General features: G+C 55.4%; 2 protein-coding genes across 2 annotated transcripts; one reads left to right on the top strand and one right to left on the bottom strand.

The window, feature by feature from the left end:
• Positions 1-145: 145 nt before the first annotated feature.
• On the bottom strand, positions 146-9,373 carry ICMT (isoprenylcysteine carboxyl methyltransferase). The gene is made up of 5 exons (XM_036064497.2): positions 9,096-9,373; positions 8,178-8,266; positions 7,122-7,291; positions 6,133-6,350; positions 146-3,624 (listed from the first exon to the last, which is right to left on the bottom strand). The coding sequence occupies exons 1-5, from the start codon at positions 9,288-9,290 to the stop codon at positions 3,442-3,444; spliced, it is 855 nt and encodes a 284-aa protein (XP_035920390.1). The 5' UTR covers positions 9,291-9,373; the 3' UTR covers positions 146-3,441.
• Positions 8,632-17,654, top strand: HES3 (hes family bHLH transcription factor 3). The gene is made up of 4 exons (XM_036064498.1): positions 8,632-8,758; positions 16,625-16,720; positions 16,822-16,903; positions 17,265-17,654. The coding sequence occupies exons 2-4, from the start codon at positions 16,640-16,642 to the stop codon at positions 17,636-17,638; spliced, it is 537 nt and encodes a 178-aa protein (XP_035920391.1). The 5' UTR covers positions 8,632-8,758; positions 16,625-16,639; the 3' UTR covers positions 17,639-17,654.
• Positions 17,655-18,396: the final 742 nt, after the last annotated feature.

Genomic DNA, 18,396 nt, shown 5'->3' with positions numbered 1-18,396 from the left:
CTTGTCATAACGAACTGGTTAGAGATTAGCATTCAGAACTGAATTGAGTGGGCAAAATACATCTGGTTTTATGCTGTAGGTCCCAGACATTTCTTAGTCAGAGGTGACATGATTATGTCCCACACAATCACGCTATGGTTCATAGTGAAATCAAGTACAGTTTTATTTAAGAATTGGAAAGAATATTCAGTATCTGTGAAAGAAAATCCAATTTAAAATATTTAAATAAACATTTCTGCATGTAAAAAGACGAGTAGAATAATTACTCCATTAAATTACTCTCCTAGCTACGGGACGGCTTCCTCTAGAGCAAGCGCTTGGGACCACCCGTGACGGCTGGCCCTCCAAGCCCAGGGCAAGGCATCAAGTCTCACAGCAGGGCGCAGACGGCAAGCCTCTCCCACCAACCTCATCAAGTCACTACAGAAGCAAGATGCGGTGGGAGATCACAACTATCTAAGGCAGTAAGAAAGTGCAGAGAAGGGACAGTGGTTTACTGTACCTATGACAGAGTGACTGCTACCAGAATGAGCTTGAGCTACAGCCGACCCTCCTGAGCCTAAGCTATTAACACACGTATTGGTTTAGGAATATTCCCCTATCATGTCAATCACTCAGTGTTAAATAAATGGAAGGGATTAATAAAGCTTAGTCTTTAGGCTCAAGAAGCAGTTCCTACAAATGATGAAGGGACAGTGGGGTATGCTGTCTTTCGCTTTCAGCCAGGCTCCTGCTACTTACTATTTCTTTTCTGTAAACTGCTATTCTTAGCCATAACCTGCAAATCCTCACAGAATGTTTCATTTTACGCTGCTTCAAAGTAGCTTTGTTCTGTGCATTGCCTTTTCTCCATTTAAGAATCTCCACTTTAAAACCTGCAATGGAAAAAGTAAGTCATCTCTTTTGACAGTTTCTTAATTTAAGGGAACTGGTGATGTGGCCTTTACCCAGAAAGCTTTTGGGAATACCCAGAAAGCCTGTACTTCATTAACCTGATTCTCTGTCGTGTACACTGTCACTGCTAAATTTATAAAGTTAAAAATAATCTGAAAATGTCAGTACTAGATGAAAGTCAATCACTTGCCAAATCTTCCCCTAAGTAGTTCATCTTTTCTCCCTAAGTAACTGCTGACTTCTGCCCTGGGTGTACAAGTCAGGCTCGGGGTGTCTCCCTACTTCCGCCCATGGGATTCTGCTTTTTAAAGCCCAGGTGGTATAACGGTAGCATCTCACTGCAAAACACCAGGCCTACCTCCTGAGCTCAAGGGCCTGGCAGGAAGGTGGGCTTCGTGAACTCCAGCAGTGGACGAAGTTGAGATCACCAAATGCCAACACCTTCAGACTTTCTGTCCACAGAGCCAAGGGCCATCGTTAGCTGTTCTCCATCTATTAAAGACAACTTCACAGCCCCCCCACCCCCCCACCATGGGAATGAAAGCTGGGTCCAATCCTGCTAGATGCAGCACAGAACTGTCCCTCAAGGAGCTGGGGATGGCTACCGAAACCCCAGCCACGCCTTCTTCCAGTCTGCAATCCCGACGAGTGGAGTTTACTTTGCTAAGCGTGGTCTGGAGAACAAGTCAGAACTGATTCAACTCAAGTTCCCAGAGTAAGTGCATGTCGACGTCCCACTGGGGAGTGTTCGTGCCAGAGGGACCAGCTGCTGAGAGCTCCAGCAGCGGCCTTGGCCGGCCTGGCTGCAAGGCCCTCTCGAGGGCCGACGGTAGGGTCCACTCACACCAGAAGAGTGTCATCCCAGGAATCAACAAACCCGTAAACCTCTTTGGTATATATAATAACGAAAAAATTAATTAGGCCATGAAATCTAGAAGTCGGTACTATTTCTGAGTTGGTAACATGCTCTTCTGAACACACAATTCCAGAGTCTGGTACAGCTGACCAGGGTCCGCATCTGTGCAATCTCTCACCGTGCAGATTCCATTTATGCCATCTCTCTTATCTAAGCATTTGAAACGTTTGACGTTGTTCTTCTAAGTTTTCACAACACCCCTATGAGGTAGGTGGTACTGACCCCATTCTACAGATGGGGAGTCTAGGCACAGAAAGGTTAAGTGGCTCCTCGAAGCCTCCAGGTGTGGCGTGGCAGCTGGGCAGCTCTGCAGCCAGGGGCGGCCACCGCCTTCGCGAGAGGGCTTCGGGAGCGCCACCGCCAACTGCAGGAAGGATTTCACGCTGAGACCAAGGCCCTCTCTTATCCAGAATTAAACAAGGGTCTTAAAGCTGATGTATTTAAAGCCAACCACTCTCCCCAAACTTGAAAAACAAAAATACTGACTAAATCTCAGTTGGGATCATTTGCTCTATTTAAGACTTTCATGAGCTGATTTGCTTGAATTGTATAGTTATATATGCTTGAATCCCTTTGGAAAAGACAGTCTGAAATGGCATTAGAGTCGGTGGAATTTTGAGAACAGAACATAGAAATCAATAGTTAATAGATTTCAACTGAAACACAAAAATATAAGCTATGATGCAGTAAGACTAAAATCCCAAATAAATGGAGAACAGTACTTCCCAATGGTTAACAATGCCTTACACAGAGCGGGTGTTCAGTAAGCATTTCTTGGATAAAGTTAAAATGACACATCTTCGACATGCCTGTCACTGATAACAGCCCCCTCTCGGGAGAAGAGCAGGCCAGGACCCCAGGGAAAGCCACAGAGGCCCACAGTCACCCTGGCTTGGGGTACCCTTGTTAACACAAAGCCACTCAGCCAAATCGTCTGGAGGTGTCCATGCTGCCTGTCTGCCAAATAAAAGTTGGGGCTATAAACACCAAGTCCCCTTAGAATTTATACTGCTATTTATAAAAAATAGATATGTAAATACGATTAAATATATTAAGAGCCAAAGTGCCTTATAAAGAATTATCTTTAAAACTGTATAGATGCTCATGCACTTAAGCACAGAAATAAGGAGGTCGAAGCTGTGCTGTTTGTGTTTTTCGGTTAAAGATTTTGAATGTATTTCTAACACTAAGCGCTGTTGTCCACATACCCCTTCCTGCCAAAGAAGCCTTACTCAGTAATGAGTGAGTCCACTGCTCCTGAGGGGTCTCGGTTACACTAAATGCCTCGTGGGGGATGGTGCGCGGCCGGGGCTCTCACCCGGGCCCTTCTGCGGGGGGGGGGGGGGGGGGGGGGTGTCACTGTAGAATATTGCTGTTATTTGCTCCTTGTCCATCTTTCATCTGTGTCCTACCTTGATTCAGCCCAAGAACAGATTGCTCTAGGGTGTGGGGTCCTTTGGTCCTGAGGCCTTCTGACCATTTGGTCTTGAGTGATACTCCAGAAGAGTAATTGGTGACATACAAAATGGTTCAGAAAATCCATCCCGCAGAGTGGCTGACCGGAGGCAGGTGTGGCCCGGGCCGCGCCCAGTGAGAGGCCCCTGGGCCCAGGGTGGCCCGCTCCTGCTGTGTTATAGCTCCACCTTGACCCCTTTTATAAAAGGCAGGCCTGTGGGCACCCGCTTCTTATACTCCAGGTACTCCTCTCCAAAAAAGTGAATTAACGAGATCTCCTCTTCTTCTGTTCGATCTCGGAAGAATCGCCACACTGTCAGAGCATAGCCAACGCCACAGACGGGATTACACAGCATCACCTGGCGGGGGACATGAAGTTGATCAGGGTCAGTGTCCCGACACCGAGAACTTCAGCAGCACCTGCTTCTCCTGAATATCCACAGAGGACTTCCTGCCAACCACCCCAGAGACTCCCAAAATACTATTAGTGTCTTTGAGAACTGAGGCCATTCACTGAACCCTTACCACTACTTTTACTTTAGAGCTAAACACTCATCACTGTAGTTTTTTTCCAGACACTTTTCTGTTGTTCCTCTTATGTGAGACAGATCTAAAAATTAAAAGATCAACTTTTCATGGGGCGCCTGGGTGGCTGAGTCAGTTAAGCATCTGCCTTTGGCTCAGGTCATGATCCCAGGGTCCTGGGATTGAGCCCCGCATCGGGCTCCTTGCTCAGCAGGGAGCCTGCTTCTCCCTCTGCCTGCACTCCCCCTGCTTGTGCTCACTTGTGTTCTCTCTCTCTCTGACAAATAAATAAAATCTTTAAAAAATAAAAATAATAAAAGATCAACTTTTCGGATTTCAATCCTCAGGGCAGGTGACGGCAGCTCCTGATCCCACCCCAGGTGAGAGTTCCCATGGAGCTCCCAGCCTGCCCCTTCCTGTTCCAAGCACGTGCGTGTACACACACACACACACACACACACCCCACCCCACCCGCCCCCCTCACAGCTGCCTCGTCACCAGGTGAGAGTTCCCGTGGAGCTCCCAGCCTGCCCCTTCCTGTTCCAAGCGCGTGCGTACACACACACACACACACACACCAGCCTGCCCCTTCCTGTTCCAAGCGCGTGTGTGTACACACACACACACACACACACACACACACACCTCCCTCCCTCCCTCGCAGCTGCCTCGTCACCCCCTCCTGGCCCCCATGGCCTAGCCCTGTACCACATACAGTGCTACTGTGAGATCACTTGTCTTCAGACCACTCCCCTGCCCAAACCCAGAAAAGCAGTGCCTTGCCTCCAGCCCCCTTCCTCAGGGCTGTACCCACTTGGACTGCCTCTCACCTCCTTACTCATGTGTTTTTTCCACTTTGAGAACATCTTCCCCACTGATCTACCGCCAAACAACCCCTCCAGGCCAAGAACATCTCCCAGCTCTCAGGAACTTCTGTGCTGTATGGGAAACTCACCACTCCAGCCCTGCCCGCTCTGACGGACCCCCATGGACACGTCTACCCCAAGGGGGCGACTTCCACCCAGAGAGCCAGGCACATGCTCTCGACCTATTCCCATCACTGCTTACAGGGTACTTAACTGTGTTTCAAGCACAAGCTACGCCCTTTCCAACCAATAAGCCCCCACAGCAAACCTCGGAGGTGGCACTGCTGTTCTCAGTGTGTGAGGGCAGAGAGGCCACGCAGCCAACGTGAAAGCCAGGACTGGCCCCGCCGATGATCCCGGGGCTTGTGCCCCCACGGCCACCACACACGTGTGGCTTCTGACACACCCTGTACTGGGCTTCCCAACGGCAGGCCACACCCTGTTCCTGAGCCCTGAAATCCACTCAGTGCATCCTAAGTGGCATTACAAATAAGACAAGAAATAAGAGTATTTTGTACACAGTAAGTACTATCCTGGAAAAGACCTGTTCCATTTTTATTAGCGCGTGTGTGCTGGTCACAGTGTAAGAAGACCTATGGTCACAGAGGTAGGCAAACGCTTCAGTTCTAGAGCACTTCGGTATGTAGGCAGCATTCACGGCAAATGACGTGATTCAGCTACAGTCAACTTGTTCTCAGGGGACAGGACTGTCGATGCAGGAGAGTCTCAGGTTTCAGAAACGCAAGTATTAAAGTAAGTCCCATGTGGACCGTCCTGACCCTTCTACACCATTGGGGGTCACCAGAGAGTCCCCAACGGACCACACATTGCCAATGGAATGCTTGGGGGCCCCAGACTGGATTTTCCCAAAGAGGTGAGGAGTCTCCTAAGCTCTGGTCACATTCTCTGGCCAAGTCTTTCCAGGACCAAGAGAACATATTCAAGAGGCAACAGGCAGGAAACAAGGCTTGGTCTGCAACCTGAGACAGCATAAACCTCTGCAGCTCATGTTAAGTCCAACCTAGACCTCTGCCTCATCAACAGCAGCTTTGAATGAAAATCAGAATCCACTTGAGCAGCAGAAGGCTCTCTCTCCCCAAAGCCCCATCTCTGTCTTCAGAGCACCCACTGGGTGCTCCAGATCTAAGTTAAAGAAGCAGGGAAGGGGTAGAGCAGATGGGGTAAGAGCACCTAGAATCGCCAGGAGTTTACAAGTTTAGGACACCCAGATTTTATGTACATAATAAAAAAAGTGTTAAGGACTACATCGGTTCTTTTGCATTTTATTTTGTTCTCACTCAAAACACGACAGGGGGCACATGCACCTATTTAAAGGAGACCAACAACCTAATAAATCCACTGAAATCCACTGAATTGTACACTTTGAAATGGTGAATTTTATGCTATGTGAGTTATGTCAATCTTTAAAAATGTAAAAGAAATTAAAGGCAACCACTGTCATTTCTGATACTGTACCTGGGTTCCAATACTCCAGTAAAACCACCCAACATAGGAAGGATGCCGGAACCAAGCGTACACTCCGCTTGTGACCAGAGTGTGGGTTTCTGATTTTTCATTCTGCACCACGTGGTTGAAATTGGAGCCAGCTGTGAACATCGCCGCTTTCCTCAGACATTCTCCAAAGACCACCATCAGCAGCCCCATGGCACTGAGCCAGGTGATCTGCTTCAGTTCTGGAGGAGAGACATGTGACAAACAGGAAATGAAGACATGGGACTGTGGAGCTCCCCCTGCGGATGCTTAAAATTAACCTATTTTTCCAAGGCTAGCAACATTAGGAAACATGCTAGTGAGTAATCAGCATTTGTCATCACATTAAAATTTAATTATAAGCAAAACACATTCCCCTAAGTTGTGCTGTTCATCTGTTTAAAGTGCCAACAAACCAATTAGAGAGTCTTGGCAAAGACATGATGGACTCCCCATCCATGTCCCTCAGCCACATGCCCCCTTCCTTCCCTTGGGGACAAGGACAGCTAAGTGAAGCAGAGAAGGATCTAGTGTTTCCCGCCCTGGCTCTTTACTGAATCCTGGGATCCACGTACATTTTACTTAATTTGCTGTGGAAAGTTCAATTTGAGAGGTTTCAGATGCAGAGGTTTTTGCTAACAAAATCTTCACAAGAAAAGTCTCAAGTCACAGAAAATGAACAGATGCAAATCTCTGACTGTAAAATTAAGATTACAGCTATCACAGGTTGGTATATTAGATAGTGTGGTATGTTATGGAAGGCTTAAGGCAAACGGTCAACACGTCCTCCATTCAAAATCCAGAAGTGGAATTCACAGGCTCTGCCTGTCCTTTATAAAGAGCTTAGTGAGGATAGAGATCTGCAGAAAATCACTCCGGGAGATTATAGCTGAGAGGTGAACCCACGTCACTGCCCTCAGGCCTGCACAAAACCACCCTTCTCCCCTCCGGAGGAGAAAGGAGGACACACTGACCTGGCCAAAAGATATTTTCTAGTGTGAACTCTATCCAAGAAGAAAGAGCAGCTACCGTATACTCCAGACTGTGATTCAGGAGAAAGGAATCCAAGGACAGACTTTTGGGATTATTGACTGCTGTGACTAAGTATTCAGAGTAATGGAATAGTGACAAGGAGCACATATACCTGTTTAAAAACAAAAAGAAAGAGAGGTAAGTTGGGGCAAGGGAATCAAGTCAGCCGTAACTCAAAGTACAAATTTGGGTCTGCTGAACTGTCCCTGAATTCTAAGAGGAGGTCCCGTTGTTACCTATCTGAGAGTGGACAGCAGGCACCCACATGTAACATGGCTGCTCAGGTTTGCAGAAGGTGGGGTTTTAAAAGGACTACATGTGGAATGTAATAGACCAAACAAACAAACATAGGTAGGAAAGGCATTATGGGCCTTTCACAGTCTTTTAAAAATGATACTACACACAGTAAAGTATGAGAGTGGGACATAATCAAAATAAAGCAGTGATGTATGTTGAATACAAAAATTCAACAAAAAATTCCAGCAAAGAAGGATTAGATGGCTCAGAGTATTGATAACAGGAGATAAAGCTTTTTACCTTGAAGCCACTGGTTCATATCCAGGTCAGGGACTAGAAGGCTCAAGGGCCTGAAATCATAGTGTAGGGAAAAATCCTACACTGGCCGTGGGGGATGCACTAGATGTGACCTAATAGAAATTAGAGATGGAAAAGGCCTGTGAAGACGAGCCAGAGCCTTGCCCCTTCCTGTCACCGAGGACCTGTACCCTCTTCTGGGAAGGGCTCGTCACATTACTGATGAGGGCACCTACGGGGCGGGTGCCAGGGAGACCTGTTTCTGCCTGCAACAGAAGCAACCGGCGGGCACAAGTTCTTAGGGTCCAAGACATAGGCATCTAGGTGGAAGTTAGAGACCTTACAGAAACCTAAACAGCCTTCGGCCAGTCAGAGATGAGACACAGGGATGAGGAAATACCACGTCTGACCCTCTGATTCTCCCACCCTCGCCTCAAAACCATTATTCCCAAAGTACTTCTTACCAGCCAAAGTGATTCCAAGAAGACTGGCTAAAACTTAGCAACATGCCGCAGCCGAACACAAAGCCAAGGAAACAAGCTCGGATGGCTATCTGAAACGGACCCAAAAGAAGCTCAGTCACCTGGCTGCCCCCTGAGCACACAGGGAGCACCCACCCAGTCTGCAGGAGCACACATCCTACTTCCTGGGAGCAGGCTACTGGCAAACACGCAGAGCTGGTGTGCTCGGAGATTAACAGGGTGAGGCAGGGGTGCCCGGGCTCAAATCCCGCGTCCACCCCTCTCTGGCTGTGTGGACTTGGGCAAGTGACTTAGCCTTTCTGGACCTCGGGTTTCCTCATATACACAATGGGGATAATAATAGTACCTACCTTTTAGGATTGCTGTGACGAGTACCCATGTAAAGCACTTGAGAGTAAGCGCTACGTAAGTTCTAGCTGCCATTGCTATTGTTATGCAGAGCCGTGGGAAAAACCGCATGAACCTAGTTTACTGGCTGGATTTTCCCAAGACCACGCAGCGAATCTAGCCCAGGCAAGCGGGACTCCGCGCCCAGCCCCCTCTGACCTGAGACTTGGCAGCAGGTTAAGTCTCCACACCTTAAATTACATAAAAGAACTCGTGGGCCCGCTCCCTCCCCACCCCACGCGCCTCTGCCGCAGGTGCTGAACAGCACCAACTGCAATTTCCCACCCACTCTGCCGGAGATGTGGGGGCCCGCGCCCCGCGAGCCTGGGTCCCTCCTGCCGCCTGAACTCGCCGACAGAGAACACGACAGGGGGACGCGGCCCCCGGCCCCCGCGGGCCCAGCTCCCGGCCCGCCCCGACCCCGACCGGACGGAGCCCGCGCGCCGTGCCCAACCCACCGGGCTCCAGCCCTCGCCCTCGCCCCGGCCCGCCTCGCCTCCGCCCGGCCCGCACCTGGTAGCGCGGCGGCCGGTAGAGCAGCAGCAGCAGCGCGTTGAGCCCGGCCACGTAGAGGGCCAGCCCGGTGCGGCCCTGCAGGCCGGCGCGCGTGAGCAGCGGCAGCGCGAGCACCGAGGCGCCCAGCAGGAAGGTGGCGAGGCTGAGGCGCGCCTCGGAGCCCGGCGGAGCCCGCGCCGCGCAGCCCGCCATGGCGCCGGGCGGCCGACGAGCGGGCGACGGCGCCGGCTGTAGCCCGGGGAAACCCGCCCGCCGCGCCTGCGCACTGCGCCGCCGACGCCAACCGGGAAGCGCCGCTGCCCAGAGCCGCGCGCCTCCCGCGAGCTCTCGCGATACCACCGCGCCGCGGGGCCAGAGCCCGGCTTTGGCTGGAGCGCCCCACCCGCGGCCCCGCCCCGTCTGTGGCCCCGCCCCGCCGGTCCCCCGAGCCCTGTCCCTCCTCCCGGGATCCCTTGACCCAGGCCGAAAGGCGAACGGTGGGCGGGGCCGCGGGGCACCTGGGTCCCCGGCCGAGAAGTGGTCGCCGGCGTCTGCCAGAAAGGAGCCCCAAACTCAAGAATGTCCCCGTCCGAAGAACTCTGAAGCGACCCCGCCCTGACACCCTTGGGCGCGCAGGCGCGAGCGGGGCCGCCCGCTGGGTGCCCAGGCTGCTTCCGCGCGGGGACCCTGCCCCGGAGGCAGCGGGAAAACCCAGGACGGGGACTCTGCGCGCGGGATGACCGCCCACTTCAGTTCGTGGTGAGGGAGAATGTTGGCCAATCGTGGAAAAGCTCAGGATACATCACGTTTTCAAAAAGGCAGAATACAAAACTTTACAGGGCGATCTTGGCTTCGCTTGGGAAAAGCAAAAGCAAACGTGTGAGCCTGGGGAAACAATGGAAATATAAGCCACAATTTTTTAACGTTGGTGATAGAACAATGGGTGACTTTCATTGTCTTCTGTATATGTTTTTGTATTTTCCATATTGTGCACAATCAACACATTACTTTTTAAATACGAAATTGTTTTTTTGTTTTTGAAAGCGTTAATGGTCTCACCCGGGGGAGCTCACAGAGGGATGATGAAGGAGAAAAACAAGTAAGCGAGTGACTAGAATAAACTATGGTGGGGTGGGAGTGGGATAGGAGCCAAGTAAGAATGGAGGGAGAGAGGGACTCCAAGGAGGGTCCTGCAGGTGGGCGGGCAGAGGGTTAGGAGGCAGCATGGAAGAGATGCTGGAGCTAGGTCTTGGGGACTCAGGGACCAGCAGCCTTATGCTGGAAATGAGAGCAAGGGCATCTATGGAGAGGGAGGGAGAGCGGGCACCAAGTTTGCAGACTCGGGTAGGAGAAAGGAAGCCTGAGTTGGGATAGGGGACAGGCCCCTGGAGAGGCTGGAGCCGAGAGTAGTGGGTCAGAGAGTGCTGAGACCGGGCGGGCTGTGCACTGCAGTCACCCAGACCTGCATCGGAGCCTCTGGCTGCCCCGTCCTCTTCTGTCCCCACAGGACCTGGCAGGAGGCCTGGCATCTGAGCAGCTGGGCTCAGGGAAGGATGGAGAGCCTGGGATTGAATCCTGGCCTCAGCACTGCCAGGGCCCAGCTTTGTAACCTTGAGAAAATCTACTCCCAAGTTTCAGCTTCCTATAAAATAGGAGTCCTCATTTCAGCATAAGGTATTGATAATGTTCTGCAAAGCCCAGTACCATGTTTAAATAATGCTTAGGAAACATTTGCTAAACTGGGTTCATGGGATTGAAAGGAGATTTAATGTTTTGAAATCCCAAGTTGCCCATTTGCAGTACCACGGAGGAAGGAGGCATGGCATTACTGCGGGCTGAGAGCTCATGCTCCCGACACTGCCCCCGATTTCTGATGCTCTCACCCAGACTCAGTACCTCTCCCCCAATGCTGGGACACCTCAGGGACCCCAGAAAATCATCATTGCATCCTCACTCCTGGGAGTGAGTCTGGTCCTGGGGCAGAGGGCTACTCCTAGGAAGCTCCTTTTCTGGCCGTTGGCATCTGCTGTCCACACTGACTTAGGGCACTGATGCACCCCCGTTCTGGGGGCACAGAGTGCCAGGAAATCCAGCTTGGTGAGCCTGAGCAACCCTCTCTTCTCTGCCTACCACCTCCTTTTAGACCATACATCTCCATCAGCACCATCTTGGAGAAGGAAGAAAGAAAGGAAAAGCAGTCCCCTCCCAGGTATGGCCAGACCAGAGGGAAGGGGGATTTTTACAAGTGGCTGGAGTTGCTGAATCTGTCAGGGCCCACGGCTCACAGAGCAGTAATGGAGGAAAGAGGCAAGTAAGCAAATATATGCACACACTGGCATAGACCCAGAGAAACAAAGTCACACAGAGAGATCGACAGACGCACAGAGAAACAGTAACTCACAGAGAGATATGGACAGAAACTCATACACTGAGACCCGCTACCAGAGAGGGAAGCAATCTGGTCAAAGAAATCCACTCCGCATCCAGTTCTCCGGTGTCGTCTGCAGGCATGAGAACAACAAGCCCACAAAAATATAAGAACATAAAGGTGAACTACTCAGCCCTGGGATGCCTCACTTGCCTTCTTTTGTAAATAAGCATTTGAATGTGTTTTGTTCTTGGAGCCGAGAGGCGAGTACAAAGGGAGCCCTTTCTCATGCAGGAAGGTCCCTCTGCAGGGTCTCCCCTGTACCCCCCTCATCCTGCCATTTGCGCACCAGCTGAGGTGGCTTTCCATCCCGACCTAAGGGGGGATTCCTCCTGTTTCAAGAATCCTAAGAACCGCCTTGACTTTTCCAAGTTAAACTGCAGGCTGAGATGAAATTAGCCTTCTTTGTCTTAAACGGGGTTTTTGATGGAGCAAGGGAGAATGTAGGGAGAGGGGATGACCCAGAGCAAGCTGGAGGCAGGTGCCAGGGATGAGGTGTCACCAAGCACCTCAACCCACACCAGCTTCTCAGGGTGAGAAGTTTGTTCTTGTCCAAGCTTGACACCGCGTAAGAAAAAGTCTGAGAACTGGCCTCTCCCTCCTCCCTGCTGGTGGGTCCCCTGATCAGTTGTTAGAGGGGCCTCCTGGGGGCTCCTTGTCACTCACAGTTCCTCTGTCCCATCCACTTCCCACGTGGAGGCCAGGAGGGGCCTGTTCAGTGTAGCTGCTGCTCTCCCCAGGAGGGAACCCTGATCCTCCAACACTTTTCTTCTCCTTCCTCTGGCCATTCTGGGCTCCAGGCATGAAAGCCCCCTCTCTCTAGTCTGGAAATGGGTAAATGATGCGTAATTTATGAGCACATCAGCCCGAAGTGCATAAGTCATATGTGCACAAAAGGGCCGGGTAAATATTTAAAGATTAGAGCCAGCTGGGGAGAAACACAAAGGGCTGGGACAATGGGGGTCTCTCTGAATTCACTCTCCCTGAGCTGGGCCAGCCCGGTTCAGTGTTGATGCACTCACCGGAGTCCCAGCCTTTGTCCCCTGGAGGGCCCTTGGCGGCCGGGCTATTCGGAGTCCCAACACAGCTAAAGAGAGTTAAACAATCGCAGCCTCTCCAACCCCATCTGGAGACAATCGGCTGAGTCGTTTCAGAGCTTTTGCTGTGTCCCAATAGTTAATTACATGAAGCAATCACTTCATTCCACTTTGAAATGCATCTGCAGAGACGGCGGTGCATTTCTCTCCTCCCCTTCACCCTCGGTGGCCTCTGCGGCACCCACCAGTTAGCACGGCTTTCAATGTCTGGGTGCTGGAGGAAGAGAAGGGGCTCTCACCCAGGGTGAAGAGGCTAGCTACACAGGGCCATCACCTGGGAGGGCTGGTAGAATATCTGGTCCGTCTCTTGTCCTGGGACCTGCAAACCCCCTCCCTCCCTTGTTTCCAAAACCTCAGTTGCTCTGTAATGTTCTTTCCTTTTTTTTTTTTTTTAAGATTTTATTTATTCATTCGAGACACAGAGATACAGAGAGAGAGAGAGAGAGAGAGAACATGAGCAGGGGGAGAGGCAGAGGGAGAAGCAGCCTCCCCGCCGAGCCAGGAGCCCGATATGGGGCTCAATCCCAGGACCCCGGGATCATGACCTGAGCGAAGGCAGACGCTCAACCATCTGAGCCACCCAGGTGCCCCTGTAATGTTCTTAAACCAAACGGGGGAAGGGGGAAGGAAGAACAAAGTCACAGCTCACTTTTTGCCTTAAATTCTCAAGCCTGAGGAAGCTGAGGGCTCTGAGTATTCCTGGAAGCCCCCAGAGGCCTCCAGAACTATAGAAGGAATTTTTTCCTTGAATGAGCAAAGGGCAGCCTGGGTCTCCCCAGCGCTTTGCCTGAACTTGTGCTCCTTTCCAGGCCCCCTAGGAATCCCAGATGCTAAAGATGGAAAGGGAGTTGGTGGCCTACGTCCCAGTTTGCATAAGCCCGGCTTCTAAGTTGGTCTATGTCCTTCCCTGCAGCCCGAGAGTACTTCGCCCTGCTTGCTCTCAGATAAGGGGGTGGGAGTGTGCCGCCCCCCCCACCTCGGAAATCGTCTCCCCTATCTTTACGCACCCCTCCGGAGCCCCGCCTGCCTGTGAGTGTGGGTAGGATGCTCAGGCTCAGGACTCGACAAGAGTGGGGGAGGGAAGAGAGGAATTGAGTCTTAGTGGGGAGGTGGCTGCTCAGGAGCCCGAATTGCTAGTAAAGTGGGGATTTCTCCCGGCACGGGAAAGGGGGAGTGGGGGAATGGAATCCGCACCGGGATCTCTTTCCTCCCTGAGTCTGCGTGACCCTCAGCCGGCTTAAGGGCTGTTCGTGGCGGGCGAGCCGCGCTGGGAGTGGGAAACCGGGAAAGCAGGGAGGAAATCAGCCTAGGTGTGTGTGTGGCCGGGGTAGCCCCAGCCCGGGGACTTGTCCTGGGATGGGGGGAAAAGGGGGACGCAGGGGGCGGTGCCGGGATAGGGGTAGGGGGCACCGGAGGCGGAGGCCCATTAAGTGGGCGGGGGCAGAATTTGACGGCTGCGAGTCCAGCCCTGGCCTCCCCGACAGCCCCGCCGCCCGCAGCCAAAGCAGAACATTGCGAATTAGCTCATTTTGCGGTCAATTTTCCACTGCTTAGGAAAACACTAAGCCACCCACGTGAGCGGCCCCACCCAGCGCGGCCGGGAGCCCTCGGCTCGGGCTCGAGGGGAGTGATGGCCCGAGGAGCTGCGGATGCCAGGGTGCGGGCAGGGGCGGTCCGCGGGCCCCTTTACGGCGGCCCTAACTCTGGGGAGGGGGCGGGCCGCGAGGGCCTCGCCGAGGGCCGTTGGTTTGCTAATGCGCCGGAGTTGAAAGGCGCGGGCGGCGGTTTATGGGGAGGGATCATAATTAGAGGACAAATTGCCCCGCAGCCTGCGCGGCTCAGGAGCGGGGGCGGGGGCGAGGGGGCCGGCAGAGCGAGGCGCGCGCCCAGCTTCCGTGCAGATGTGCTGCAGCTGGAAGCCCGCGCGCGGCGGGGCGCCCGGAGTTTGGCCCCGAGGGGGCGGGCGGGGGCGGGCTTTGTGGGGCCGGCACAATGCCCTTAACACTCGGCTGCCCCCTTTGTGCCCGGCCGCGCCGCCCGCCTGCCCCGCGGCGCCTTTGTACCGAGCCGCCACCTCCCCAAGCCCGAGGAACGCACGGAGGCCAATAGGGCCCGGTCAGCCCCGGCGCTTCAAAGCTGCCCGGCGCGTGCCAACGCCGGCCGTCCGGCCTCGGCCCCGCCGCCCAACGCGGGCCCGGCCCGGCCCAGATCCGGCGGGTGGGTCCCGAGGCCGTGGCGGAAGAGCACCTCGAAGCCGCGGGCCACGCAACCTAGGCCTGAAAGGAGGGCGGGGCGCGATTCTCCACGCTGCTTGGCGCTTGAGAACGCCTCTGCGCCGGCAGGGCCCTTCAATACTCCGGGAGGGGACAGGGGGGCGGGTGTCAGGGGAGAAGACGCCCCAGCTCCAGGGAGCCGAGGGAGCCCCCCAGGCCCCAGCAGTGTCCCCTCCCCCTCACGCTGAGTCCCTGCAGAGGCCAATCTGTGTATTCCTCTGCCGCAGGGCTCATCTGCAGAACTTTTGCGTCCCTGCTGCTTCATCACCCTCGAGAGCAGCCGTGGGGGCCCGCATTGTTCCGAAGCCCATTTTACAAACTCTGAAACTGAGGCCCTGCGAGCCCAGTACAGGGAGATAACTAGTTGTGAACTTCAGGGACTCCTCTGGACGCCAGCCTGTCAGTCACAGCTTCTGGAGTCCTGCTCCCAGGGTCCAGCCCGGGACTGCACCAGTCCTGCTGTAGGGCCTACCCGGTCCTGGGGTGGGTGCCTCCTCCACGGAGCTCCCTGGGTCTCCAACCACAGCCCGAATAATGAAGAGTGTGTGGGGGTTCCAGACCTCCAAGAGCACAGAATGGTGCTCTCCCCATATGATCAGTGGTCTTTCCCACCCTCACCTTACATTTGTTGGGACCGAGAGAAGGCTGGTGGGAATGAACTCGCAGGCCGTGAGGTAAAGTGTCAGCGCCTTACTTGTCCAGCCTGGAAATCCGGGACTGAGGATGGAGGAGGCTGTTCTCTTCGCCCTGGCTTGAGGCTGCCTGCAGCTTCCCCCCAGCTAGGAGAGGTGGACTGGGGCCTACCAGGGCCAGAGGGCACATGAGCCCAGGCTACACCTCTGCACAGGAGTGCTCCCAGTCCAACACCCCAGCCAGGAGGAGACTGGCTGTGGCCCTGAGGGCGGGCTGCACGCTTTAATGGGACACATGTCGCTGCTTGGCCCCCTCGGGCCCAGCCTGTGCCCGGCTTTGAGCAGCCACAGGCAGAAAATCGCTGCATTGTCCCGACATTAGGGCGACTAATGTGGCGTTGCCAGCGTGGCCAGAGCGTGAAACCCGCAGAAAGGCTTCGCTGGCGGGTCCTCCCTGCCTCCGCATCTTCATCAGGCCCAGAGAGGCGCGGCACCTTGTCAGAGTCATGAGCCAGGCTCAGAGCCAGCTGGGCCCATGGACATTCCTCAGTGGGTGCCCTCCCAGAATGCTTGGAGGCAAGGGGCAGCAAGGGGCCTAGTAAGTGGGCTTAGTGGTGAGGCTCCGTACCTAGGGACACTAGACACGGAGACAGGACAGGGCATGGAGGGGTGTGCATGGGAGGGGACCCCAGACTCAGGAAGTGGTGGGGGTGAGAGGGATAAAGGAAAGACTGAGAAAGGGGAAGGGGGGTCCCTTGGAAGAAAGGAGGGTTCCTGGAGGTGAGGCTGAAGCCCGGGCAAAGAGGGAGGTGGGGAATTTCACAGTGCATCCCCCTCTCATCTCCTCCCCCCCTCGGGGTTCCTCGAGCCCAGGAGCGCCTCATTGACATGTAAACGAGAAGCCCCTATAAAGGCGGCACTGCCTCCCACAGGCGCACATAACGACACCATGGGCACTAAGCCCGGGACCCAGGCCAGCTCCGGTGGCCATGCCAGCGGCTTCCGCAAGGTCTGGAGTCCTGAGGAGCGCAGGGTGGGCGCCCTGCCAAGGCGGGGGCGGTGTGGGGCAGAGGGTGAGAGGACCGTCGCCCTGCCCTAAAATGCCACCCCTCCACAGATCTCCAAGCCACTGATGGAGAAGAAGCGACGGGCACGCATCAATGTGTCCCTGGAGCAGCTGAAGTCGTTGCTGGAAAAACACTACTCACACCAGGTGAGACGTGGGGCCGTGGTGAGGTGGGGGTGATACAATCCCCAACCTCATTCCTTCCAAGTCGGACTGCCCAGCTAAGAGCCCTCTCCACTGATCTGCAGATCCGGAAACGCAAGTTGGAGAAGGCAGATATACTGGAGCTGAGCGTCAAGTACATGAAAAGCCTTCAGAACTCGGTGCAAGGTGGGAGGGCGTCTGGAGCCGGTAGGGCAAGGAGCTGCGGGGGCGGGGGGGGGGGACTTGTGAGGTCTGAGCCCTGGGTATGACAAGTCCAGATAAAGGAAAAATGAATGGAGAAGAAAGCTCCGGGCAGTGGGCAGCTGGGTGAGGAGAGGGCCCCAGATTGCTGGAGCCAGGAGGCCGCAAAGACCCTGCAGGCTAGTGCAGTTGTAATCCGGGTGGGCGAAGATCTGGACCCTGGGAAAGAAATTCGGGTTGCCTAGCCCCTCCCCTCCTTTTCTCTCTCTACACCTCTCCTTTCCTCCTCCCCTCTCCCATTCTTCCCTCCCCTTCACATTTCTCCCGTCCGCTCCCCTCCCCCCAGGGCTCTGGTCGGTCCCCAGCGGAGCTGAGTTCCCGTCGGGCTTCCGCAGCTGTCTGCCCGGCGTTAGCCAGCTTCTGCGGCGCCGAGAGGAGGGAGGCGGTGGCCTGCGCTGCCCCCTGGCGCACGAGCGCGCAGGAGGCAGCACCATGGACAGCGCCGGCCCGAGCCCGGTGGCACCCGCCCCGCTCGGCCCCTGCGCCCCTGCCATTTGGGCCCCTGCTCCGGCCACCGGCGGCTCGCCCTCCCCGCCACCCCTGCTCCTCTTCCCTGGAGGTCTCCCCGGCCCGTCCTCCAGCGTCCCGGGGCCGCAGCCGGCGCCTCGCCGCTGCACCGAGAGCCCGGCGCCGGGTCTGGGCGTTTGGCGGCCCTGGTGAGTCCCGGCGCGGCCTCGGACTCAAGGGGGCCCCCGCCTGGCATGGGGACGCAGAGACTGTTTAGAGCGCGCCTGTCGTCCGTCCCGGTCCCGTGGCAGGGGTGGCCGGGAGGGTGCCGCGCGCCCGCGAACGCGAGGAAATACACGGAACCACGGGGGACCGGGGTCCACCCCCCACCCTAACCCCACCTACTCAAGCCAGACCCACTCTCTCTTCTTCCCACCTTCTCGTGGGGCTGGGAGGGGATGTCCCAGGCTGCGCCTCTTTCCCAGGGCCCCCGGCGGGCAGCCCGCCCCCACCCCCACCCAGCAGCCACGCCGCGGTGGGAAGGTCGCCGTCTGCAGCGGCGCAGAGCGGACCCCTCGCAGCGAGGAGAATTGCTGCCCCGCCCCGGCCCATTCAGCCAGCCGAGGACGCCCGGTTCCCACCGGCACAAAGCGCGGCGGGTCCCGCCCCGCCGGCGAGGGGCCCCCAGCCCACCCCCACCTGGGATCCTCTCGGCTTCCACGGATCCCCACCCCCTCCGCACGCGGCGCAGCCCACCCGGCAGGCGCGCTCTCCGAGGTCCACCCCTCTCAGAAGACCCGCCCGGAGCTGTCCTGGCTCAGCAGCCCGCCCCGCAAGATGCTCCGCCCACCGCTCGGTTCACCCCACCCCCCGCCGCGCGCCCGGCTCCTGAGAGTCCCGGCCTCCGGACCTCTGTGGCCGCCACAGAGCCCGCGACCCTCGACAACCCTCGGAGCGCTCGGCGCCTGTTT

Source organism: Halichoerus grypus, chromosome 5 (genome assembly GCF_964656455.1).
Source record: "Halichoerus grypus chromosome 5, mHalGry1.hap1.1, whole genome shotgun sequence".
Taxonomy (NCBI): Eukaryota; Metazoa; Chordata; class Mammalia; order Carnivora; family Phocidae; genus Halichoerus; species Halichoerus grypus.
This window is presented reverse-complemented; position numbering and strand designations above follow the sequence as displayed.

Coding starts and splice junctions, on each gene's coding strand:
- ICMT (XM_036064497.2), bottom strand. CDS start 9,290: ATGGCGGGCTGCGCGGCGCGGGCTCCGCCGGGCTCCGAGGCGCGCCTC. Junction 8,267..9,095: donor ACCGGCCGCCGCGCTACCAG/GTGCGGGCCGGG, acceptor GGTCCGTTTCAG/ATAGCCATCCGAGCTTGTTT. Junction 7,292..8,177: donor TCTTGGAATCACTTTGGCTG/GTAAGAAGTACT, acceptor GTTTTTAAACAG/GTATATGTGCTCCTTGTCAC.
- HES3 (XM_036064498.1), top strand. CDS start 16,640: ATGGAGAAGAAGCGACGGGCACGCATCAATGTGTCCCTGGAGCAGCTG. Junction 16,721..16,821: donor AAAAACACTACTCACACCAG/GTGAGACGTGGG, acceptor ACTGATCTGCAG/ATCCGGAAACGCAAGTTGGA. Junction 16,904..17,264: donor CCTTCAGAACTCGGTGCAAG/GTGGGAGGGCGT, acceptor CCCTCCCCCCAG/GGCTCTGGTCGGTCCCCAGC.